At 52.0% G+C, this 24,367-nt stretch overlaps 2 protein-coding genes across 3 annotated transcripts; both read left to right on the top strand.

Moving 5' to 3' along the window:
* The first annotated feature begins 10,313 nt into the window (after positions 1-10,313).
* Positions 10,314-16,452, top strand: SACK1C (scaffolding CK1 anchoring protein C). The gene is made up of 4 exons (XM_090286306.1): positions 10,314-10,874; positions 12,823-12,990; positions 13,208-13,332; positions 13,847-16,452. Exons 1-4 carry the CDS (start codon positions 10,377-10,379, stop codon positions 15,276-15,278), a joined length of 2,223 nt encoding a protein of 740 aa, XP_090142432.1. The 5' UTR covers positions 10,314-10,376; the 3' UTR covers positions 15,279-16,452.
* Positions 16,453-17,788: 1,336 nt separating this feature from the next.
* EIF6 (eukaryotic translation initiation factor 6) lies at positions 17,789-24,175 on the top strand. 2 transcript variants are annotated; one of them, XM_090286307.1, is made up of 7 exons: positions 17,789-17,852; positions 18,078-18,189; positions 18,314-18,399; positions 19,916-20,091; positions 20,556-20,732; positions 20,904-21,085; positions 23,890-24,175. In XM_090286307.1, exons 2-7 carry the CDS (start codon positions 18,083-18,085, stop codon positions 23,897-23,899), a joined length of 738 nt encoding a protein of 245 aa, XP_090142433.1. In that variant the 5' UTR covers positions 17,789-17,852; positions 18,078-18,082; the 3' UTR covers positions 23,900-24,175. The 2 variants fall into 2 exon arrangements, with proteins under 2 accessions (XP_090142433.1, XP_090142434.1); XM_090286308.1 differs by having other exon boundaries at positions 17,803-17,881.
* Positions 24,176-24,367: the final 192 nt, after the last annotated feature.

Raw genomic sequence — 24,367 nt, 5'->3', positions numbered from 1 at the left:
GTCTCTCATGTCTGTGATGTCCCGAAGGCCTCCCTTTCTGTCCGTCAGCCTCTTCCACTGACCACCCCCCTTTACGATAAAATCCAGACTCCTCGGAGGCTGCAAGGCTCTTCTGAGTTTGATGTGGGCTTGCTTTTGTGAGCCTCTAACTCATTTCTTTCCTGAACAGACTGAACCACTTGGGTTAATCCTGTGTGTTTCCTCTATCTGGATTCTCTCCCTCCCTCCCTTTACTGAGAAATCCCACATGTTGTCAGATAACCCCGTCTCCTGTCCGTGCCAGGCGTTGTCCTCTGGTGAAACTACTTTTTACAAACACACCCTCGGTCCTGCACTGGGAGCCCTTTCAAAGTGGGGACTGTTTTGGAGTCATCACCTTTGCTTTTCCAGTGCCCCAGCGGGGTGCCTGCCTTGGAGGAGGCATCAGTGTAAGCTTTGATAAATGAAAGGAATGAATGACTAAATCATCAATCATTGTCACTACGAGCCCCTCAAAGAGTCCCTTTCTGGACCATTCTCTCAGTCTGGCCTATAATTCAGTTTGTTTGAACAGTTCAGTAGGAACAGCTGAAGTGCTCTGTGTATAGCTAAATGTTTTTCTGTTGCATATTGTTATTATATAGAAGAAGTGAGGGACATGATTTCTTGTCTTCAGGGAGACTGACGTCTAGGAATACTTTTGTAATTTATTTGTACTCTGTCGTCGTCGGCAGCCGTCCGTCTCGAGAGACGATGGTGTAGCTTCTTAAGAGTCTATCTGCACCGCCGAGAATGGCTGTGCAGTCCGACTTGGGAGTGACATGGTATCTGTCTCCTCCCGTGTTAAATCGACATCTTGCGATGACGCTGGAGTGTCCTCTCCAGTGAAGCTGAAGCTACAGAGCCTGGGCAGGGTGATATGGAGGGTCTGCTGTTGCCCATGCAGCAGACGCCCCCTCTCTTCGCAGCTGAAGGGTCCAAGGGAAAGACGGATTCAATACAGCTTGGTTTCAGGTGCGCCGCAGGAGTTGCCGGTGTTGACTACAACGTCAAACCGCCTTAGGGACTCCGGCTCCGGATTTTCTGTCAGGGTTTACTCCCTTAGCCTTTCCCCTGAAGAGGTATGCCGCAAGGCAGCGGAGGTTTTTTGGAGTCTGGAAGTATACTCTGTATACTTCCAGAAAGGATCACAGCAAATTAAGAGCCACAGTTATAATAAAATTGCAAAACAAAATAAAGTTCAAAAGATAAGATGCAAATATTGGTAGGCACAATAAGGAAAATAATCATGTTAGAAAACCTGGGCTGCTAATAACCAACTTTCATAGGACTTTTTAGGTAATTTGTGAAGTGTTTTTAATGCGTTATCTCACAGCAGTCCTATAAATAGGTATTGGCCTCATCATTCTTATCCCCTTGACACAAGTGAGGGGACTAAGGCTCAGAGCAGCCTGTAGGGTCATCCAGGGTAAGAAGGGGCCAAGAGTGCCCCAGCCCACATCTTCCACCCTCGTGGCCCTTGCTCCCTCCCCATCTCCCAGCCTCCATCTTCCTAGGTCAGTGAGGAAATCTGCTGTGAGCTTCCTGGCAGCCAAAGGCAGAAACTGGAAAGCCTTAAAGTTATGTAGTTCCCATTGTCACATAAAAGGAAGTGCACTTGTTCATCAGAAGAAACAAATGTTTTCCTTTTCTTCAGAGAAGAATGTCTTCCAGGGGTTAAACATGAGAAATACTGAACAATGTAGTGAATAAACCCTTAAGATTTAATTTTGTCTAGAGTTTAAAAAAATTATTTAAAAATTGCTATTTCTTCAAGCTAAGATTAAAGCCCAGGCCACAATTCATCTGATATAGTTTGCATTTCTGTTCTGTGCCAGACACTGCTTGGTATTTCCACTTGTTTTCTCACTGAATCCTCAGTGACAGTTCTGTGAGGTAAGTGCTGTTAAAATCATAGACCTCACCTGGGAGCTGGGAGATGGCGCTGTCTGGCAGGTGAGGGGAGCTTGAAAAGAAGAATCCTCTTTATGTTCTGTTTTCTTCCCTAGTGCTAATTACAGTGCCCTAGGAGATAAGACAGGCAGGGGCTGTTGCCTCCATCCTGCAACAGGGGAAAGGGTCCACTGAGAAGAAACCACTTACTGGTGCAAGGTGACCCTGTAGCAAAGGTGAGCCGTTCCATGTCTTCTGAGCCCGACTCCATTGCATTTGGTGCACCTTGGTTGTATATGCAGAGAGGGGCCAGTCTGGTGGAAGACTTCAGACCAGCGATTTTCAACCACACAATGGAGCGCCACACGAATTTTTAAAACATGCAATACTGCCTTGGCTGGTGTGGTTCAGTGGATTGAGTGCCGGCCTGGGAACCAAAGGGTCGCTGGTTCGATTCCCGGTCAGGGCACATGCCTGGGTTGCGGGCCAGGTCCCCGGTTGGGGGTGTGCAAGAGATGACCACATATTGATGTTTCTTTTTCTCCCCCTCCCTTTCCCTCTCTCTAAAAATAAATAAATAAATACAATCTTTAAGAAAAATGTAATACCTGACTAGTCGAGCACTGACCTCTTTTCCCTTAGATTGTCAAATAAGAAAAGTGACAACAGCCAGCACAACAGGAGCCGTCCAGGTGAATGAATCAGAATTATACCTGTTTTTTTGGTTAGGTTGGTAAAAATATATTTTTTGGTGTGTCCCAGAACTTTAGTTATTAGTTACATGTGCCATGAGATGAAAAAGGGTGACAATTGCTGCTTTAGACAATAGAGGTCCCCAGCGAGGGCAAGGAATTGGGGCAGGAGTGGACCTCGGGGGACGATTAGGATGGGCAGGCGGAGGACTATCTTTGTCAGGTATAGGAGGGACACCTGAAATCCTGAGGCTGGATGAGCTCCCAGGGGTGAGATGCAGAGGGCAGAGCAGGGACTGGGGTGGGGGGCATGGGGAAGCATTCGCAGGGGCAGGTCTTAGGAAGAGCAGGAGCTGGCAGCGGAGGGAGAATGCAGAGTGGGGGCCAGGGGAGGCGGGAGCTCCAAGCAGAGGCTCTTGGTGCTGTGAGCTGCAGGATGTGGGGGCCGAGGAGTAAGGGGGTGAGGGGGAGGGCTTCATAGACTATTTCAGGAGCAGGAGTTTTGAGAGAATACAGATCACAAAGGGTTAAGGAGGCAGGGTGTGGCGGCAGCTGTGCTGTCTTGGGAGGTGCCTAGCTGAGCAGAAATGGAGAAAACTTGGACTGGAGTTAGGAGAGCAGGGTGAAAACAAAGGCCTCGGCACAGGGTAACGCTGGAGATGGGTGTGGGGTGGGGAGGAGTCTGATGAAATGTAAATTACTTAGTGGAAGGAAACTTCCCATGAATGTTAGGTGCTCGTCGTCGGCAGCCGTCCGTCTGGAGAGACGATGGCGTAGCTTCCTGAGAGTCTACCTGCACCGCCGAGAATGGCTGTGCAGTCCGATTCGGGAGTGACAATCCCTGCCGCACTTGGTACAGGTGAAGGCAGATGGCCGTTGTTGCTGCTGTTGACGCTGCTTCCGCCTCGATCTTTTCTGGGCCGCCTCCTCGTTGCGCGCAGCCTCCGCGCGTGACGTACCTTGCCTGACCGCAAGCCTCCAGGCTAGGCGGTCGTCTGCTTGAACTTCCCATGTGTTGAGATTGATGGAGCATTGTGTCATGTCCTTTTTGCAGATGTCTTTGAACCGCAGTTTTGGGCGCCCTGTCATCCTCTTGCCTTCTGCTAGCTCGCCGTAGAGGAGGTCTTTGGGGATACGGCCTGCATCCATTCTTTTGACATGGCCAAGCCACCTGAGGCGTCTCTCGCTAAGAACTGCATGCAAACTGCTCATATTGGCTCGCTTCAGCACCTCGGTGTTGGGGACCTTATCCTGCCAGGCGACATGCAGGACGCGTCGCAGGCACCTCATGTGGAAGCTGTTGAGTTTCCTTTCGTGCCTTGCGTAGGTGGTCCACGTCTCGCTGCCATAGAGGAGAGTGCTGAGTACGCAGGCTTGGTAGATGCGCAGTCTGGTTTTCTCAGTGAGGCTGGAATTGTTCCACGCTCGCCGGTTCAGTCTGGCCATAACTGTGGCTGCCCTGGCGATTCTCCGGTTGACCTCCAAGTCGACTGACAGAGAGCTCGAGATGGTGGACCCGAGGTAAGTGAAGTCGTTGACAACCTCCAGGGTGTATCCGTCGATGGTGATGCATGGGGGAGTCCCCGTGCCTTGAGCCATAACGTTCGTCTTCGTCAGGCTGATGGCTAGTCCGAACTCCTTGCATGCGTGGGAAAGGCAAGTGACTAGCTGCTGGAGTCCCTCTTCGGAGTGTGATGTCAAAGCTGCGTCGTCGGCGAAGAGCATCTCACGGATGAGCACCTCTTTGACTTTGGTCTTGGCTCGTAGACGGGCCAGGTTGTAGAGCTTGCCATCGGATCTGGTGTGAATGAAGACACCCTCGCTGCAGTCCTTAAAGGCGTATTGGAGGAGCATGGAGAAGAAGATTCCGAACAGCGTAGGCGCGAGGACGCAGCCCTGCTTTACTCCGCTGCTGACTGGGAAGGCCTCAGAGGTTGCGCCGTTGTAGGACACCGTGCTGTGCATGTTGTCGTGAAAGGACATGACCACAGCAAGCAGATGTGGTGGACAGCCAATCTTCCGTAGCAAGCTGAAGAGTCCGCTTCGACTGACCAGATCAAACGCCTTCGTGAGGTCAATAAAGGCGAGGTAGAGTGGTTTATGCTGCTCGTGACACTTCTCCTGCAGCTGGCGTAGGGAGAAGATCATGTCCACTGTTGATCGGCCAGCTCTGAAGCCACACTGGGACTCTGGGTAGACGCGGGAAGCAAGGGTCTGCAGGCGGGCAAGAGCGACCCGGGCGAATACTTTGCCGACGACGCTGAGGAGAGAGATGCCCCGGTAGTTGTTGCAGTCGCTGCGGTCTCCTTTGTTCTTGTACATGGTGATAATGTTGGCGTCTCGCATATCCTGGGGGATGTAACCCTCCTTCCAGCAGCGACAGAGTAGATGGTGGAGCGGCTGTAGCAGGACTGGTTTCCCGCTCTTTAGGATTTCTGGAGGGATTCCGTCGCTTCCTGGTGCTTTCCCGCAAGCGAGGCAGTCGATGGCTTTGCCGAGCTCTGCCGCAGTAGGTGGGGTGTCTAGCTCCTCCATGACTGGTAGGTCTGGGATGGCGTTAAGAGCAGTGTCTGTTACGGTGTTCCTCGTCGCGTACAGCTCGAGGTAGTGCTCGGTCCACCGCCGCATTTGCTGTTCCTGGTCAGTGATGACCTCACCTGTCTTGGACTTAAGGGGGGCGATCTTGGAGGGGATTGGGCCTGTTGCCTTCTTGATACCCTCATACATTCCTCGTGCGTTGCCTATATCGGCGGCTTCCTGAATGCTTCTGCACAGGTTTAGCCAATAGGTGTTGGCACAGTGGCGGGCAGTCTTCTGGACTTTGTTCCTGGCAGCCCGACAGAGTAAACCCCGACAGAATGTTAGGTGCTATTATTATCATTTCCTCCTGGAGGTGGAAGCCAGGACTTGAGAACGGGGCTGGGCTTTGGAGGGGAGAAAGGAACCATTTCTGAGACCAGAAGTCAGAGGACAGATGGGGGACGAGGGATTTCAGAGGTGAGGGCTGAGCGGCTCCCTCAAGGTTTCAGTCAGGAACGAGAACCCATGGGTCTGTGCTGGCTTGCCCCTTCCCTCTTTCCCGCTCTCCCTGTGGCCCAAAACAGCTCCTTCAGTTCCAGGTCACCATCTGGGAAAGAGCCTGCCATAGCTGTACCCTCACCGGGGGTGGGGGCTGAGGACTTGGTTCCTCTAAGGTTCCAGAACGGTCATGAGCTCTGCACCCCAAGCACTTGGTTTTATACCTCTGCTTAATATGTGGCTTATAATTAAGAGTCTGCCCTCCCCACTAAACTGAGTTCCTTCAGGGCAGAGACTGAGTCTTACTCACCTTTGGAACCACACTGCTGGGTTAATGTAGACATTAAATACATGCAGGGTGGATTGGGTGGACCCAGGGAGAGGGGAGGGGAGGGGAGGGGAAGGAGAGGTGGCTGGACCAGGGACCACTGAATGTGAAGGGGAGAGGGGTGGAGGGAAGGATGTTAGGGAAAAGATGAGATCCTGCTGTCACAGTGCCTACAGTCTAGACCCAGTCACAGCCACCTTTCTGAAATAGAATGCCAACATTCTCATTCCTTGGGGTCCCAAGTGCCCAAGAAAGGTGCAGGTACTCGTCTGTGTACGTGAAGTGGAGAGAGGACCTTCCCTCCTGTGAAGTGGACTGAGAGGCCAAATCTGAGAGCCATGCTTCCTGGACATGGCTGGGAGCCACGGGCCGGCCTTTGGTCCAGATGGGGCCAGAATGTGCCCAGGAGATGCTCCTGGTCACTCACTGCTGCATTTGTCTTCAGGCCTTAGCTGAACCCCTGCCCTTTCAGAGCCAGGAAAGCTCTGGGATGAGCACACACTGAGCTACTACTCAGTCACTTGACAAAAAGTAGCTCATTTATTCTTCCTAATGACCTGGTGAAGGAGGTGGCATTGGTCCCATTTTACAGATTCAGCCACTGTGACTCAGAGTTGTGATTGTTCAACTCATTAAGTGCCACAGCCAGCATGACCTCCCAAAGGCCTCTGTGATGTCAAGGACAGTGAACCCATCCACATTGTCTCTGGGAGTCTGGTGCTTTGGGCTACTCTCCCCCCGGGGGACTGCTTCCCATGTTCTCCTACAACACCACTCCGGGCCTGGGGCCAACCTCTGTGCTGTCCTGTTTACCACAAGAGGCAGCACTTCAGCAAGGCCCTCTTCAGAGAACGGCCCCAGCAGCCTTGTGGCGGTCCTTCCCCTCTACCACTGCCCCCACCTTCCTCCACGGTCATGCCCTCGATGCTGTAGCCCTCCAGCCTGGAACACTTGTCATTCCGTACACCTTAAAATCCTTCTCATCCTCTAATACTCAGCTCAAGCCAGTCTCTGGGAATCCTTACCACTTGGCCCTGTATCTCTAGATCTTAGGTCTCTTTGTCCTGATTCAGGGGAGTTGGGCACACCCTGGCTTCCCTACGTGCCCTGGCTGCTTCTCTGCAGGAGTCTTATCTCCCCTGACCCAGAGGAGCCACATTAAAGGTGTGTGGCAGGGCTGGCATCAGAGCAGCCTGCACCTGGAGGTCTGCAGCCCAGCCTCTGCTCCCACCACCCCCACAGGACAGTCACCTGCCCGGGCGCCACTTGGCTTGTTAGAGACAAGGCTAAATGTCCCCCAGGATGGCAGAATGATGCCAGGCAGGCGCCTGACACACCTTCTGGACAGGAAGATTTTTTTTCTTCTTCTTAATAACTGTTATTAAGGGGCCTGTGCCCAACACACTGCAGCCGGGGTCTGGGCTTAGCTATCTGTATGGCTCCCATCAACCTGGGCCCCCACCCCTGGGCCAGGCCCATAGCCATGATCCGTCTGTTTACCCTCCTGCTGCCCTTTACCTACTCAGCCCGTAGGGAGGGGCTGCCAGTCCTGCAGCCCTGGGGATGTGATTGGATTTACACACTTTCATTAACAGGATGCCAGGGATCCCTTTGACTCAGTCTTCTCTTCCCCACCCTTAGTTGAGCTCCCTTGTACTGGAGTTAGGGTCAAAGACCACCACTGCGCAGGCAGGCACTCATGCACACAAATAGATCTACACCCAGACATGTACACGTGAGCATGTATACACAGATACACATGCAGGTAAGTAAGAATACACTGACATGCAGCTAGATAGTTAACGACTGCCAAGCAGACACACAAACATCACAGTAAGTGCATGTACATATACATGCCCAGGTACAGTTCTGCATAGGTATAGGTACGTATGTTGAAACATACAAAATTGCCAATATTCAGTGATTTTTTTACTTACAAAAATGGAATATAATAAAATGTGGACATAGAAATGTACAAAACTACAGAACCAAATGTATGCACCCATGTTCAAGCAGCCTTATTCACAATAGTCAAAGGGTAGACACAGCCCAGTGTCCATCAGTGGGTGAGTGGATAAACAATGTGGTATATGTACACAATGGAATATTATTCAGACTTTAAAAGGAAGGAAATTCAGACACAGGCTACAACATGGATGAACCTCAAGGACATGATGCTAAGTGAAATAAACCAACACAAAATGACAAGTTCTGTACAATTCCACTTACATGAGTAGTCAAATGCATAGAGACTGAAAGTAGAGTGGTGCTTACCAGGGGCTGGGGAGAGGGGACAATGGGGGTTTATTGTTTAGTGGGTACAGGGTTTCAGTTTTACAAGGAGAAAAGAATTCTGCGGATGGATGGTGGTGATGATGGTGAATGGACTTAATGCCACTGCACTGTAAACTGTGTTACATGTATTTTACCACAATTAAAAATAGCTGAAAATATATACCATCGGTAGACGTATGCATGCTGAGATAAACACAGGAATTCAGCAACATAGAAATGTGGCTGCCTCCCCTCCCAGGAGCACTTCTTACACCCAGATAAGGCCCTGGTTCTCCCCTTAAACACATCTGGGGATAAGGCCCTAATGAAGGCCCTGCCACCTCGGCTACCCCCACAGCTCATTACCTTCCTACAGTCTGGCCTTGCTTACTCAACCTCCTGCCCCTCACAGCCTCCCCACCCCCAGAGAAAGGTCTCCTTCAAGGTCCTGGTGCTCCAATTTCTGCTCCCGCCTCTGAGATAGGACACGGTGTTCCAGCACTTCAGATCTTGGCCTATGTCTTCCTCCCCACCCCCACCCCCTTCTAGACTCCTTAAAGACAAAGCCCAGCCACATTCATCTTGAATCCCAGGGCTCAGCTGGATGCGGGGGGCCCTACCTCCCACCCCCTGCGCATGTATTGGGCCCTGTGTGAAACTGTGGACATGAAAGAACGTGTACTCTGCACTCAATCACAGACCAGATAAACCAACTGCAATCGGTACTAAACAGGGTAACGAGACAGGCGTTGGCTCTCCTGGCCATCCTCACTGGACCTCATCCCTCCATAGAAAGGTGGTCCCTCAAGCTGGCACTGCAGCGTTGTGACCACTTCTGCCTGGCCTGCCTCCCTAACTAGCTGCCATCTTCTGCCCCTCCCTCCCCCCAAGTGAAACCTCCCACCCATGCCCATGCTCCTGAGGATGCTGGGATTCTGGCCCTTAGGAGCAGATAAGAAACCTGCCAGCCCTGTTTGCCTTCTGACTTTGTAGTTTGTCTCCCGTACCACCACCCACTCCCCCCGCCCCAAATCTCTGAAACAACCTTTCTCACTAACCATTTAATACTCAGCTCCTGAGGTGGGGCGGAAGGTTGCGGTCTGATTCCCACCAGGCCAAGAGCTTCCCCAGAGTCGAGGATGCTGGAAATGCAGCCAATCTGGAACAGCATTTGCCAGGGGTGGGCCTCAGCACACTACCCCAGATGCACCATGTCACTTGTTGAAAAGGCAGGCTCCAGAAAGCCTATTCCGACCTTCTGTATCAGAATCTCAGGTGGCTGGGGCCCAGGGATCTGCATGTTAACACATCCTGGCTATTCGTGGCAATTATAGGTGAGAGCCACTGCTCTAGACCCTTCAAGATGGGCTCAGACTGGGGTGGGGTGGGGGGACAGGTGACTGAGTGCCACCACTGTGGAAGTGGAGAGTGGCAGGGCCTTATGGGAACAAAGAAAGGTCTAGATGGGGGACAGAGAGGTCATGCTGTTGGCAGTTCTGTGTGACTCTCCTTTCGGCGCTTCTTCAGGGCCTGTGTGCAGGTATGCTGAGGCTTAACAGTATAGCCACCATGGTATGTTTGGGGCTATGGCCAGTCTCTGAGTTAGTGTTTGGGCCTGTTTACATATGATCAAAATGTGTGGTTGGCACATGTCAATCTGTAGTCTGTGTATGTCTGTCAGCCTGCATGCTCTCGTGTGTTCACATCTTTATCTCGGTGCCCTGAGTCATTCATCCACCCTGTTCATGTGTCCCTAAGCAGGGACATAATCCAACCTCCAGGAGGCCTCTGGAAGGTCAGTGTTTGAAGGAAACTTCCTTGCTAGGAGCCTGGTGGAGATGGGGCGGGCAGTGCTAGGGCAGGGTGGGGGGTGGGGGCATGAGTGTGCTAAGGGCCTACCACTGACGTTTTCCTGGGAGGGCAAGTCCCAACAGCAGGCCGACAGGTGAGGCTGACCCAACAGGTTCCAGAAGCCAGGGGCAATGGGGCGGAGCGTAGCTCTCTGACATAGAGTGGCAACGGATTGGGGGCCCTGCCACACACAGGGCAGGCAAGCAGGAGACAGGTTTGCTGGTATCTTCTTCCTGGTGCAGCCAGCCTGGGATACAGGCCATGGCGCCTGCTGGAGGGTGACAGCAGCCTGGTGGATAAGCATGTTTGGAGGCCTAGGAGTCCAGGGCATGGCAGGGCCGCTGCGGGGCAGGGTGGAGGAGCTGAAGCGGCCCTGGTGGCGGGAGAGCTCACCGCTGGTGCTACAGCACAGTGAGGCAGCCCGGCTGGCGGCCGACGCCCTCCTGGAGCGGGGCGAGGCTGCCTACCTGCGGGTGATCTCCGAGGAGCGGGAACTGCCCTTCCTGAGCACCCTGGATGTGGACTATATAACCAGCCATGTGCGTGGGTGCCCTGAGCTTGGCGAGGCCCAGGGACTGGAGGCCACAAGTTCTGACCACCTCAGCCTGCTCTCTGAAGTCACCTCGGGCACTTACTTTCCCATGGCCTCTGACATAGACCCCCCAGACCTGGACTTGGGCTGGCCTGAGGTTCCACAGGCCACGGGCTTCAGCCCCACGCAGGCGGTGGTCCACTTTCAACGGGACAAGACCAAGAACATCAAAGACCTTCTGCGGTTCCTCTTCAGCCAGGCCCGCAAGGTAAGGACATCATCTCTTCAGACATTCATCTCACAGAGAGGAAAACCAAGGCCCCGGGAGGGAAGGGCTGAGCCCAAAGACGCACCGCAGCTGAGGTGCAGTACTGCGAGTGGAACTTCTGCCCTCTATCAGACCACAAGCTCCTCTTAGAGGGTGAGCTGCATTTTGTTTATCTTGGTAACCTCTTGGCACTCAGGGACATATGGATAAGCACAGACCAGGGGATGGCCCTCAGGGACACCACAAACACCCTAAAAATGCATGTAAAATAGTGCATATTGCAGAGAGGGATCCTCCTTGCCTCCGTCCTGGGAAAGGGTGTATGGCCTTCATCAGAGTCTCAAAAAGGTTTATGATCCCCAAAGTAAGAGCTCCAACCTGGCTGAATGTCTGAGCCATGCTTTGTACAGAGGAGGAACTGAGGCCAGAGAGGGGCTGGGGCATGCTCCGTAAGGTCCAGTCACTTGGTGAAACAGAGCTTGGGGCGCAGGGAGAGAGGAAGGGGTCCTGACTCGGGCACAGCCCTGCCTCTTGACGAATGTCCCCATCCACCCTTCCCCTGCACTGCTTCTCCAGCTGCCTGAGGCAGCCGACCCCAGGCAGGATTTGAGGTAGGTTAGCTTCAATGCGCTTGTCTGCGGGAGCAGCCTGGAGGATGCTGGTCGCACAGAGCAGGAGCCAGGATGCTGGGATCCCATTGGTACCTTCAGAGTCTCCCCGGCAGGCCTGCCTTTGCCCCGGGCAGAGGAGGGCCAGGCCTAATTTGCACTGGGAGTGGGGTTATTAGTGAGGTGGCTGCTGTGGTCACCCCAGTCCCTTTGATCTTTCCTGCCTCTCCTTGTTCCCCCTACCCCTGGTCAGGCCTGTGCTATGGACTAGGGCATCCTCCAGAGTTTTCCCGCCTCACAGCCCCCACCTCATCTAGACCCTCCACCTCTGGGCAAGGAGCCAAGCTTTTGGCTTTGAGTGACCTCAGGGAGGCTTCCTTTCCCTGCTGCCCAATGCCCAGTGTCCTCATTTGTTATGGAGGCAGAAGGAAACGAATATTTATTGAGCTACTCTGAGATGTGCAATAGCTATCATCACCTCCATTTAGTAGATGAAGAAGTAGAGGCTTCCAGAGGTGAAGCAACTCGCCCAAGGCCATATCACTAGGAAGTAGCAGAGTGCAGGTTTGAACCCAGTTCTGTGTGGCTCGAGCTGGAATGCTTTGATCTGCACCTCCTGTCTCTCCGTGTGGGTTGGGAGAAGAGGTTCTCACAGCAGAACCATGAAATGGGGAGGGTAGTAAGGGAGAGTTGGGGGCTCGGTGTTGCCAGGGGTTTTTCAGGGTTTCCCTGGGGCAGCCCCTCAACTGAGGAGAAAACCTGGTCCTAATTGGTGTGGGTGGAAGTGAGGGAGCCCATGGGTATGAGATGTTACACAGACTTCTGTAGCTTTACAGGGAAACTGAGGCAGGTCTAGCAGAGAACATTGAAGGCCCCAGAGCCTGGCTTGCAGCTCTGATCCTTGAGAAGGGAACCTCACACAGACAGTCCCTGGGCCAGAGCTGGGGCTGGAGCTAGCGAGGACCCAGACTGGGAATTGGGGTCTGGATTCTGCTTCTGGCACCTTCCCCACTCTGGACCTTAGTTTCCCCATATGTGGAGTAAAGCTTTAGATGGTGTAGTTGATCCTCAGACATCTCAGAGACTCTGTTGACAGATACATATTCTGTCCTCAGAAAAAAAAAAATGCCCACAAAAGTTTTCGTCTAACTTCTCAGGGTTTAAGATAGCGAAACTTCCTCGTGTCTAAGTTAAGAGCTGCTGGGCTAGGTCATGGCTAAAAGTACTTTCCCTTCAGGTTTTCTCGCAGTGTCTGGCCTCCTGCTTTTCATTCCAGCGCTCTTTTCCTGGGATCCCAGGCATTGCTCCAGAAAAGGCTGAGCTCCCCCTCCCTCCCCCAGGTAGTGGCTGTGGTGATGGACGTATTCACCGACATGGAGCTCCTATGTGACCTCATGGAGGCCTCTAGCCGGCGTGGTGTCCCTGTCTACCTGCTCCTGGCTCAGGAGCACCTAAGGCACTTTCTGGAGATGTGCTACAAGATGGACCTCAATGGGGGGCATCTGCCGGTCAGTGAGGGCAGGGGCACTAACCAGGGGTGGGATGGGGAGTTAGGGAAGACAGAGGAGTCAGCTGAGTGGTCAGTGAGCACTGGGGCTCAATGGGAGTGGGGGACTAGCCAGGTTTCCTTAGCTGATTAAGATCAGAGACCCCATGGGATTTAGACATGGCTTGAGTCCCATTCTCTTAAGGTCACTCCCCAAACTTCATCCCTCTTTGGCTCAGAACATGCGTGTGCGGAGCACATGTGGGGACACGTACTGCAGCAAGGCAGGCCGCCGCTTCACGGGGCAGGCCCTGGAGAAGTTTGTCATCATCGACTGTGAACAGGTGGTGGCAGGCAGCTACAGGTAAGCAAATGGGACAGAGGGAGAGGGGTCTGGGGCTGGGTCACTGGCCGGCGAGCGCACCTGGGATAGGGCAGCTTTGGACTTGCCTTCACTTATCCATCTCTGTCAACGTGGGCTGAGCAGCCGCCCATGTCAGGCACTATGCAGGGCTCAGCGGACAGTGTGGGGAGTGAGACAACCCCCGCTGTGTCCTGGAGGCACTTGCTCTGTGGAAGGATTACTTTAATGCCATTGGCATAGAAAATAACTATTTTACCTTTGGAACTGGAGGAACTTCAGGGAATCTTACCTCTGGTCCATTTTACACATGGGGAAGGTGAGGCCCTGAGGTGCGACACCAAGTGTCCAAGTCCATTAAGCTGGGCTAGGATTCATGTAGACTCTGGAGTCAGAGCTCTGCCCCCTCACCTGGGCCCCGTGGTGATGGGTTGTCGTGGTATCCTCGTCTGGCTGTAACTCCTGCCTAGGCCGAGGTCCTGCACTTTGCCTACTCTCCCTGATGCTCTGCCCCCAGCTTCACCTGGCTCTGCAGCCAGGCCCACACCAGCATGGTGCTGCAGCTGCGGGGCCACATCGTGGAGGACTTTGACCGGGAGTTTCGCTGTCTGTATGCCGAGTCACGGCCCGTGGAGGCCTTCTGCAGCGGTGATGATCCCCAGGCACCGTGTCCTCCTCCGGTGGCCCTGGCCTTCGGGCCCAGCATCCCAAGCCCCATGTCCTCGTCGCCCTCTAGCACCAGCCTCAGCAGCGTCAAGTGCTCCCCTCTCATGGGCCGCTCCTCCTACCTCGCTCTACCAGGAGGCGGTGGCTGCAGTGACACGAATACGGGGTCCTCATCCCCAGGCTCTGCTTGTCGCAAGGCCAGTGGCCAGCCCCCACTACAACGCCAGCTGTCGGATCCTAACCATGGCTCCCCTCCAGGGCCCTACACGGCCAACCTGGGCAAGCTGGGGTCTTCCCCATGGTCCCAGTCCTCCCCTGCCCTCAACCACAATAGCAGCAGCCCCTTGACCCCGGCAGTGGGGTCACCTCTGCCTACCCGCCCGCGCTCCTTCCTCCCCTTCTCCCGGGGTGTCCCAGCCCTGTCCCGGCTCCCAGAGAATGGGTTCCCAGGAAGCCAGGAGCCTAGCCCCCAACGAGGTCGCTGGGTACCCGGCACAGGCCTGGAGACCGTGGAGGAGAAGAAGGTGCCTTTGAACCAGAGGCCTGGCCAACTGGATCTCCTCATCCCCTTCCCCCGAGCCCGAGAGGCAGGAGGCCTCGATTCTGGTGTTGCCCCCAACTCAGACCCCCTTTGGCCTGGGGAACAGGCCCGAGAGCACAGGAGGTTTTCCCTAAACCAGAAATACAACCAGCTGGATCTCCTGCCCCGGGTCCAGGGCGCTGGCAGTGCCCCTGAGTCAGGTTCCCCCAGACCTGGCAATGGGACCCCAGAGGATAAGAGGCTGTCTCCAAACCACAGCCATGGCCAATTGGACCTCCTGGTACAGTACTCCAAGGCTGGGGGCTCCAGAGTGCCCCCTGAAGTCAACTCCTCTGCCAGGGCTGGCAAACAGGGTCCAGATGAGCGACGGCAGACCCTGGGCCACAGCCAGCTGGATCTCATCACAAAGTTTGGCCCATTCCGGGGTGATGGGCCTGGGCCCAATAGTCTCCCAGGTCCAAGCCATGCTCGCAAGCCTGGAGTGGGCTCTGGGGATGAGAGGCGGCTGACTCTGGGCCACAGCAAGCTGGACCTCATCACCAAGTATCATCAAGTGCAGGGTTCCAGGAAGGGACCTGAGCATGACCTCCCTGGGGGCCCCACACTTGGCCATCGCAGTGGCAGTAGCAATGGCGCATTTGAGGATGAGAAACGGATGACCCTGGGCCACAGCAAACTGGACCTCATCACTAAGTACAACAAGTCCAAGTTCAAGGTGCTCCGAAGCCGCTTTGAGTCCTAGTCCTGCTCCCAGCAGAAACATGTCCCTCCTCTATCTGCTAAGACTCTAGATTTCCTCAGGTCCCAAACTCTGGGGTGGAAGCTGGGGCAGAGGCTGCACAGGGAAGAGAGGGTGTCTAGACGCCCAGGTTAGACACACCCTGAACTCAGGATTCTTGCTTACACACACACACATATGCACACATGTGCATACACACATGCACAGACACACAAACATGGGGGAATGGAACCCCCAGTTAATGTCATTTGCCACTGTGCTGGGCACTTCACACTGGTTACTTCTCAACCTTCATCTTCACATTCTACAAGATAGACCTCTAGTAGGTAAAAAATTCTAGGATCATAGGTGTTACCTTCTCAATTTTATAAATGTGGAAGCTGAGGCTCAGAGAGTTTGATAATTCTCTTGGAACCAGGTCTAAGTAAGTGGCAGGGTAGGGACCCAAACCTGCGTCTCTGACTCTTACAATTGTGTTTTTGCATAGACACAACACACAATATCAATAATTCATATGTCCCCAAGCACACAAAATACACACATCACAGAGATGCCCCCAATTCCTGCACACTAACAGGGTTCACATCCATAAGCTGCAGACTCATAAACACAGTAATGTCATTTGGCTAAATGAATGGCTACACAAAATATATGCATTCATTCACATTGTAGACCCCTCAGCCTCCACAGATCATAAATATGCGCGCACACACACAGAGAGCATGTACCAACCAGTATTGTACCTAAGCTGTGTATTCAGCCCTGCTGGGCATGCCATAGAGCTGACAAGTGAATCAGACACAGTCCCCGGATTAAGTGCCTAAACTACTGGCCTGCAAGACAAGGCTAATATCTAATCAAAAGCACACCAATGACAGAGGATGGTAGAGAATTAAGGGCAGAGAGTTATGGTGATGGTGGAGTGGCGAGGAAAATTTTTTAGAGGAGGCAACGTTTGAGCCAGGTTTTGAAGGATGGGGAGGATTTGGACAGATGGAAGAGAGGGTTAAAGGAATTCCTGGTGAAGCAATACTAGGGAGGGGACTGAGGGAGTGGATCTGAGATGAACATTTTGTTGAGTGTTCCGAGAAGCACAGGCTCTGACAAGTAGTGGGTCCTTTTCCTGAGCTCACCACCTGCCTGATTTTACAAATCAATAAAAGCAACCATGTTATGACCCAGCAGCAGCTTGGTGTATCCCAAGGGAGGCGGAGTTATGGGACTGTGCCTTGGGGATGGGGAAGGGCACCATTAGGGCAATGATGGAGGGCTTCCTGGAGGACTGTGGATGGCTACAGGAGGGCTGAGGGGAGGAAATAGTCTCCCAGGACCAAGTCATACTCGCAAGCCTAGAGTGGGCTCTGGGGATGAGAGGCGGCTGACTCTGGACCACAGCAAGCTGGACCTCAACACCAAGTGTTATCAATTGCAGGGTGCCAGGCAGAGCATGACCTCCCTGGGTGTCCCACAGTTGGCCATTGCAGTGGCAGTAGCAATGGCGCATTTGAGGATGAGAAACAGCTGACTCTGGGTCACAGCAAAGTGGACCTCATCACTAAGTAAAACAGGTCCAAGTTCAAGGTGCTCCGAAGCCGCTTTGAGTTCTAGTCTTGCTCCCAGCAGGGACATATCCCTTCTCCATTTGTTGAGACCCTAGATTTGCTCAGGTCCCAGACTCTAGGGTGGAAGCTCAGGCAGAGGCTGCACGGGAGGAGAGGGTGACATTCTGCCTTCACTGTGACATTCTGAGAGCTCTTGTGGCTTTTGGAGATCCTGCAAAATGTGGGTCAAGTATATCCCATCCACAATTGCATGTCCCTTGATTGGCACCATCTATCCCAGGTACAGAAAGTGGCTGCTGAGTGAGGGATCAAGCAATGCAAGAAGCACATAGTGGAAGCCAGTCAGCCCCCACACCCTTGCCCACTCTGGACCCTCCTTCAGACCCTGCTTCATCCATCCTCGCCTCTCTCCAATTACCATTTTCAGCCTGGTTTCCTCTACTTCTCTGGCCGCATCTCCTTCTCCAGCCTCTGTCCTGGTCTCGCTTCTCATCTGCTCTTACCTCCATGGGTGACCTCATCCACCCCAGGCTTCAGCTCCAAATCTCAGCGCTTCACTCTTCTCTGGGCTCCAGATGCGGCCTGGACATCTGTCTCACTCCTCACACTCGATATGTCACATTCTCCACACCTGCTCCTCTTCTTCAGGCTTTACTTCAGTAAATTCCTCCATCATCAACTCATCTGTGCAACATCCCTAGCTCTTCCGCTCTCGTATGCCTCACATCCAACCAGCCACAAGTCTCGGTCCATGGTACCTCCTAAAAAGTTCCTGAATGAATGAATGACGAATGAATGAATGAATGAATGTGAGCATGTTGGGGGAGGGGCCAGGTGGCAACACGACCTGACCGATTACAACCATAAAGTCCTCTCAGAGGATGCAGCTAGAGTGGCGCCTGCGTGGCTGGGGGCGCCGGACTCTCCCGGAAGTCTCCAAGGCGGAGGCGGAAACGGAAATCTACTTGGGACGGAGGAGGGCCTGTTGGATCGTGGTCGAGTTTGCGTTTACCTGGTGAGTACGTGTGGAGGGAGATCGGAAAGGTGAGCTGCGACGCCCCGGGTCATGAGGAGGGGCGGCCGGAGGATTCGGGGCGGGAGAGTTTGGGCTCAGGTCCCAGAGGGCGGGGCCGGAGGTCGCAGGGCTCGAGAAGGGTGGGGTCGCGGCAAGGTGGGGGAGCCAGGACCGGGGCCGGGAGAGGATCCGACTGCCTTGAACTCCCGGTCTCACCGCCCCCAGACCTCATGGCGGTCCGAGCGTCGTTCGAGAACAACTGTGAGATCGGCTGCTTTGCCAAACTTACCAACACCTACTGCCTGGTGGCCGTCGGAGGGTCAGAGAACTTCTACAGGTGTGGCGGGAGCCCCGGAGCCCGCTGGCCGTGGGGGGCTGGGTGGCGGGAAGGAGTCCTGGGAGTCGGGGACACCGCAGTATGAGGGCTCAGGTCCCGTGCCACCGAGAGCATGTTCCAACAGCGTGTTCGAGGGCGAGCTCGCCGAGACTATCCCTGTGGTGCACGCGTCCATCGCCGGCTGCCGCATCATCGGGCGTATGTGTGTGGGTAAGCCAGGTGGAAGGGGCTGAGGAAGGGAGCGGAGCCTCCCGGCACCTTTCATTGTACCCCTGGTGGGGGGGACCCCCGGGACCCAGGGGTTGCCAGGCTTTCATCCATTATAAAATCTCTGAGGCCAGGGCCTAACACCGTCTGAGTGTAAGCAGGTTAGGGACAATCTCTGGCGAAGGCGTCTGGATTATAGTAACAACAAATAACATTAAGTGCTTTCACTCTTATACTTGTGTCCGTTCCTTCTTCACGAAGACCCTGGCAGGTAGGAATTATGGGCTAATTTGATGAGAAAGCTGAGACCTACAGAACCTAAGTGACTCACCAAGTGCCACACCTAGTGTGATGCAAGATGAGAATGTCCTCTCTCCCTTGTTGCTGACTCCGGGCAAGTTGCTTCTGATTTCTGCCCTTAAAAAAATGACAAGCTGAGAGTCTGGGTCAGCCTGTTCTAGTCATTTAAATCTTAAACTCCTAAGTCCCTGAGTGGCATCCCTATCCTACCTCTCAGCGCTGTTGACTCTGGCCATTCATTCTTTCTTTGAGCTGGATCTGTCTTCCTTTACTGCCACCCCTTATTTTTAGTTCGGCTCATTGGAGTCAGATAGGAGTTTGTTTCTTTATTATTATTGTGTTTTACCATAATTCTGATGACACTAGCCTCTCATTTTCTTATTAAGGCAAAACACTCTTATTCCTAACCATGACCTTAGGACTTGAAGCAGGTTCTGATGTAACATGGGAGAATGTAGCCTGTTGGTGGCTTTCTTTTTTTTTTAATGATGGGAGTAATAGAGAGTTCAAAAGTTCACAGGATTGTGCCATGTAGAGGGAAGCAGAGGTTTAGTCATTGTTGTCACAGCATAATTGTAGTTTGTTCCTTCTCGCTTGTGTGTATAGTACACTATGTGATAAGTATACCACAATGGATTTATCCATTCTGTTGACAGCGAGCATTTGGGTAGTTTTCAGTTTGATCTATTCTAAATACATGTATGTGTATCTGTTGGATATACAATACCTAGGAGAAAGTGGCTGGGTCACAGGTTATGTGACTATTCAACGTAGTAGATGATGCCAGATACTTGTCTGAAGTGGTTAGCCAATTTGCACTCCTTCTGGTGCTTCATATATTTTGGCCAACACTTGGTACTGATGTTCTTTAAAAACTTTATAATCATTCTGGTAGGTGTGTAGTGTTGTTTTTTAGGTAGCAAAATATACAAGTAAAGCCAAGAGCCCTTCCTGCTAGTTCTGATCCCCTGGTTGATGGTGTCAAAGTGGGTAGGGTGGGTTGGGACAGACTCCTGGGCTCTCTCTGTTCTGCACAGTGAGACTCCTGGTCCCCCTTAGTGTTGTATGGATCAGTGGGTTAGAGGGCTGGAGTCTGAGCGTAAAGCTTTCCTGGAAAAGTTAATTGGACTGGGTTATATCCTTAGCCCTCAAGCCTCAGCAGGCATCTTGTGTATTCATAGTCCTTCCTTGCTCCACTGCCCAATTTGGATCTTTCCAGGGAACAGACATGGTCTACTGGTGCCCAACAACACCACCGATCAGGAGCTGCAACATATTCGAAACAGTCTCCCGGACTCAGTGCAGATTCGGCGGGTAGAGGAGAGGCTCTCAGCCCTGGGCAATGTCACCACCTGCAATGACTATGTGGCCTTGGTCCACCCAGACCTGGACAGGGTAAGGCAGCTTTGCTTGGCCCAAGAGTCACAGGACTAATCTAGTAAGTGGTTAGCCACTGTTCTTGCCTATCAGGCAGGAGTTATCTCTGTAGTTTCTCTTTATACCTGTGGTCCCACGTTTCAGGCCCTCATGGACATAGTGATAACAGAAGCACTCCATGGTGTGATCAGTTTCAGAGAGAACCTGGGGAGGGTAGTAATTCTTCAGAATCAGGTGGATTGAGCCATCAGGTCCTACAGACAGGGCCAGGAGAGATGACTGACAGTTTAACTCTTGAGTGTGAGATGACTGACAGTTTAACTCTTGAGTGTGGTTTAGAGGGTGGTGTGGGGAGACCAGCTTCTCCTTTTCCTAGGTGAGCGGCTTAGGGTGTCAAGTGCTGGATGGTTCTGGGCATGAAGGGCTCTGGGTTCTTTGACCTGCAAACCCTGGCCCCTGAGTACAGTACCTTTGACTGACAGGAGACAGAAGAAATCCTGGCTGATGTGCTCAAGGTGGAAGTCTTCAGACAGACAGTGGCTGACCAGGTGTTAGTAGGAAGCTACTGTGTCTTCAGCAATCAGGGAGGGCTGGTACATCCCAAGACTTCAATTGAAGACCAGGATGAGCTGTCCTCTCTCCTTCAGGTTCCCCTTGTGGTAAGCATTCTTGTTCTCTGACCTCTGTCCTGGGTTCTTAGGTTTATTACCCATCACATTTTGGGATTGGGGCTGCAGGTCAGGGAGTAGGGTTTGGGGAGAGTCCTCATCAGGGGTGGGAGAGACTTTGGTTGTTGGTGGCATGATCCATATTGAGCTATCACTTGGCAGGCGGGCACTGTAAACCGCGGCAGTGAGGTGATTGCTGCTGGGATGGTGGTGAATGACTGGTGTGCCTTCTGTGGCCTGGACACGACCAGCACAGAGCTTTCAGTGGTGGAGAGTGTCTTCAAGCTGAATGAATCCCAGCCTAGCACAATTGCTACCAGCATGCGGGATTCCCTCATTGACAGGTATCTGGGTCTCTCTTCCTTCTGAGGGTAGGGGAAGGAGATGCCACCTGTAATGGGAACCATACCGTATCCATAGTGGTAGGTTCTCCTTGTGTATGAGGGCACACCCGTAGAATGCCAGGCTATCACAGGGTACGGCTATCAAGCATTACCTGACTATTTGCTCATCCCTGTTTCGAAGACTTGTTTTAGTGTATTAACACTCAGGGCAAAGCTTCCCTCTGGTCTCTCTTATTTTATCACTTATCATCTGGTTTGTAGTTTCTATCCTTTCCAAAGCATGTCTGTGTGTCAGTGTGCCCACCCAGCAGACTGAGACAGAGCTATTTACCAAGCGAAGGAGGGAAGCTGCTCTTAGCAACTGAGGAGACTTCAGGTGCCTAACAGACTTGGGGAATGGGGATTGCATCAAAATCACAATCATCTGAATTTTTGTGGGTTTTAAAAAATATATGTTTATTGAGCCCTGGCTGGTATGGCTCAGTGGATTGAGTGCCAGCCTGTGAACCAAATGGTCACCGGTTCAATTCCCAGTCAGGGCAGATGACTGGGTTGGGGGTCAGGTCCCCAGTTGGGGGTGTGTGAGAGGCAATCAATCTATGTTTCTCTCACATATCGATGTTTCTCTCCCTGTCTTTCTCCCTCCCTTCCCCTGTCTCTAAAATCAATAAATAAAATCTTTTTAAAAATGTTTATTGATTTCAGAGAGAGAGGAAGGCGGGGACCGGGGGGAGGGAGAAAGAGGGTGAGAAATATTTACTATCTGCCTCCCATACATGCCCCAACCAGGGGTTGAACCCACAACCCGGGCATGTGTCCTTACCAGGAATCAAACCCCCAGCCTTTTGGTGTACGACACAATGCTCCAACCAACTGAGCCACACTAGCTAGGGCTTGTGGGTTTTTTTAAAAGTGGGTTCTTGGGTCTTAACCTTGGAGATTTGGGTGTATGAGGCTCTAGAACCTCTTCTTCCTTCGGAAGAGCAGCAGGAGCTGTCATTTTCTATTGAGGATCCTCCCCGAGGCATGCCACAACCAACTAGCACAGGCATCTTTATGAGGATAGACTGCAAAGTACATCAAATGCCCAGTAATAGACTTCCTACTGGTGGTGGGCAATATTTCCCTTCATTCTCCTTCTTTTATTTATTTATTCATTTGCCTAATGTTCATTGAGCCCTATAGACAAGGCTCCATGTGGGGCAGTCAGGCAGCTTATTGCTACTTCTGCCTCTGAGAGGATCCCAGTGTAGCAGGTGAGAAAAGTTGTAGTGGCCATACATAACTCTTAGCTACCTTCAAGGGAGAAATAAAAGGTGCCTTGTGTAGCTTGGGAAGCTCTGGTGAGACTCTGGGATCCAGGAAGATTTGGTAGAGGACAGTTCATTTAGTCTGGGCTTAAAAGAACGAGTAGGTAATTGAATATGCATAGAGCGGAAGCACTTCAGACAGACACAGATGGAGAAGTGTGGCGTGTGTGAAGGGAAAAGGTGTACAACATAATGGTGAGACACTTAATATAATTTACGAAGTGTTCCCCCCATAAGTCTAGTACCCACCTGACACCACCCATAGTTATTACAATATTATTAACTATATTCCCTGTGCAGTACTGTTTTGTAACTGCCAATTTGTACTTTTTAATCCCTTCACGTTTTTCATCCAACTCCCCAACTTCCTTCCCCATGGCAGGAAGTTTTGACTGTAGACCTGTGGTTTTGACTTTTGGTTCATGTTAGATGCTTGCTGACAGATTCTTCAGTTACTGATTCCCTCAGTCTGGAGTGGGGCCCAGCTATATGTGGTTATTGTATTAAGCTTCCCTGTGTGATTCTGATGGAGCAGTTTGGAGACCACACTGACAACCGTGCTGTCAGCACTGGAGAGCAGTGGAAAGAGTCTGAACAGGAAAATGGTACCAGTGGTTTTGTCTTTGTACAACAACTTTTTTTTTGAGCATCTATTATGTGCCATACAATAGTGCTTTGGTGAATAAAATATACCCTCCCTGCCCTTTTGGAACGTAGACTCTCATTAAAAAAAGACAGTACTTACGCCATAATCATTTAACTGAGGAACAACAACGAAAAATTACCTCTTAGCAACCTAAGAACAGAAATTTCTGTAACCTGATAATTGGTACTTACTAAAAAACTATAGCAAATGTTGCATTTAATGGTGCAACTTTAGAAATTGTCAAAGTCATGTAGTCAGCAGCACTGGTCAGCATTGCAGTTTGATAAAATAAAGAAATGGGTATTGGAAAGAAGAGATGAAACTCATTAGTCTCCTTCGGTTTTGGACCCATGGAGTTTGAGGTGCCTGTGAGACTTACAATGAAGGTGTTAAGCAAGCCATTGGAAGTATGTACCTCATTTTTATAAATGTGCACATGATTTATCACTTACTGGAAGAAAGTTCTAGCCTGAGCCCTGCCACTGGTGGATTTGTGGCCTAGGCACATCCCTTTCCCTGTCTGAGCCCTCTTGTTCCTATCAGTCATGTCAGTTCATTTGGACTTCTGAGGATCCAATTTAAGACCACTAACAGTTTGGAATAAATTAATGAGTTGACCCACCTGAGTAGGGGGTTACTTTTTTTTTTTTTTTTTTAAGCATTGTGAGTTCTAGACTGGATTGTATCTCATGGTATCAGTGGAACCTGGAAGGGGCTTTGAGTGTGGCTCTTCAGGGCCAAGCTGGAATAAAGGGCCTTGGGTACCGGTAGAGGCAAGCACATTGAGAATGGAGGGTCAGGCATGCTCTGTGGAGCACCTACTGATACTACTTCCTTTCTCTCTTTAGCCTAACCTGAATCACCTTCCATGCAGTTTTGTGGGCTCCTGTCCCTGAACTTGGACTCCTTCTCAACGTCCCATCCAGTCTGTCCTGGATGCTGGCAGACGGGTGACAGAGAGCTCACTGGTATCGAGTGGCTGGATGCCCAACCCTTCACCTGTGCCCATCTCCTGAATCTATTGTTACTGCAAAAATCTGCCATGCTCTGGCTGTCGGACCCTATGGCTCCTGGCTGAGAGCTGTGCTGTCCTGTGCCACCCTATTAAAGGCATCTGCTTCTGTCCATTCTGAACGTGTTGTTTGTTTGGAGGCTTCAGCCTGCAACCAGTCCTCACCATTGTACCAGGGGGAAGATGGCGTCGGGTTCACACATACACTCCAGTTCCACAGTCTCCCACCCCAAAGTGTAGTTCTCATGTTTTCCACATAACATCAGCCTCAAAGGATGAAGATCTGCTTCAATTCTCCCCGAGGCCGGTGTAAG

This window comes from Furipterus horrens, unplaced genomic scaffold, assembly GCF_987537825.1.
Source record: "Furipterus horrens unplaced genomic scaffold, mFurHor1.1.pri manual_scaffold_8, whole genome shotgun sequence".
Classification (NCBI taxonomy): Eukaryota; Metazoa; Chordata; class Mammalia; order Chiroptera; family Furipteridae; genus Furipterus; species Furipterus horrens.
This window is presented reverse-complemented; position numbering and strand designations above follow the sequence as displayed.

Coding starts and splice junctions, on each gene's coding strand:
- SACK1C (XM_090286306.1), top strand. CDS start 10,377: ATGTTTGGAGGCCTAGGAGTCCAGGGCATGGCAGGGCCGCTGCGGGGC. Junction 10,875..12,822: donor TCTTCAGCCAGGCCCGCAAG/GTAAGGACATCA, acceptor TCCCTCCCCCAG/GTAGTGGCTGTGGTGATGGA. Junction 12,991..13,207: donor TCAATGGGGGGCATCTGCCG/GTCAGTGAGGGC, acceptor TCTTTGGCTCAG/AACATGCGTGTGCGGAGCAC.
- EIF6 (XM_090286307.1), top strand. CDS start 18,083: ATGGCGGTCCGAGCGTCGTTCGAGAACAACTGTGAGATCGGCTGCTTT. Junction 18,400..19,915: donor CATCGGGCGTATGTGTGTGG/GTAAGCCAGGTG, acceptor GGATCTTTCCAG/GGAACAGACATGGTCTACTG. Junction 20,092..20,555: donor TCCACCCAGACCTGGACAGG/GTAAGGCAGCTT, acceptor TTTGACTGACAG/GAGACAGAAGAAATCCTGGC.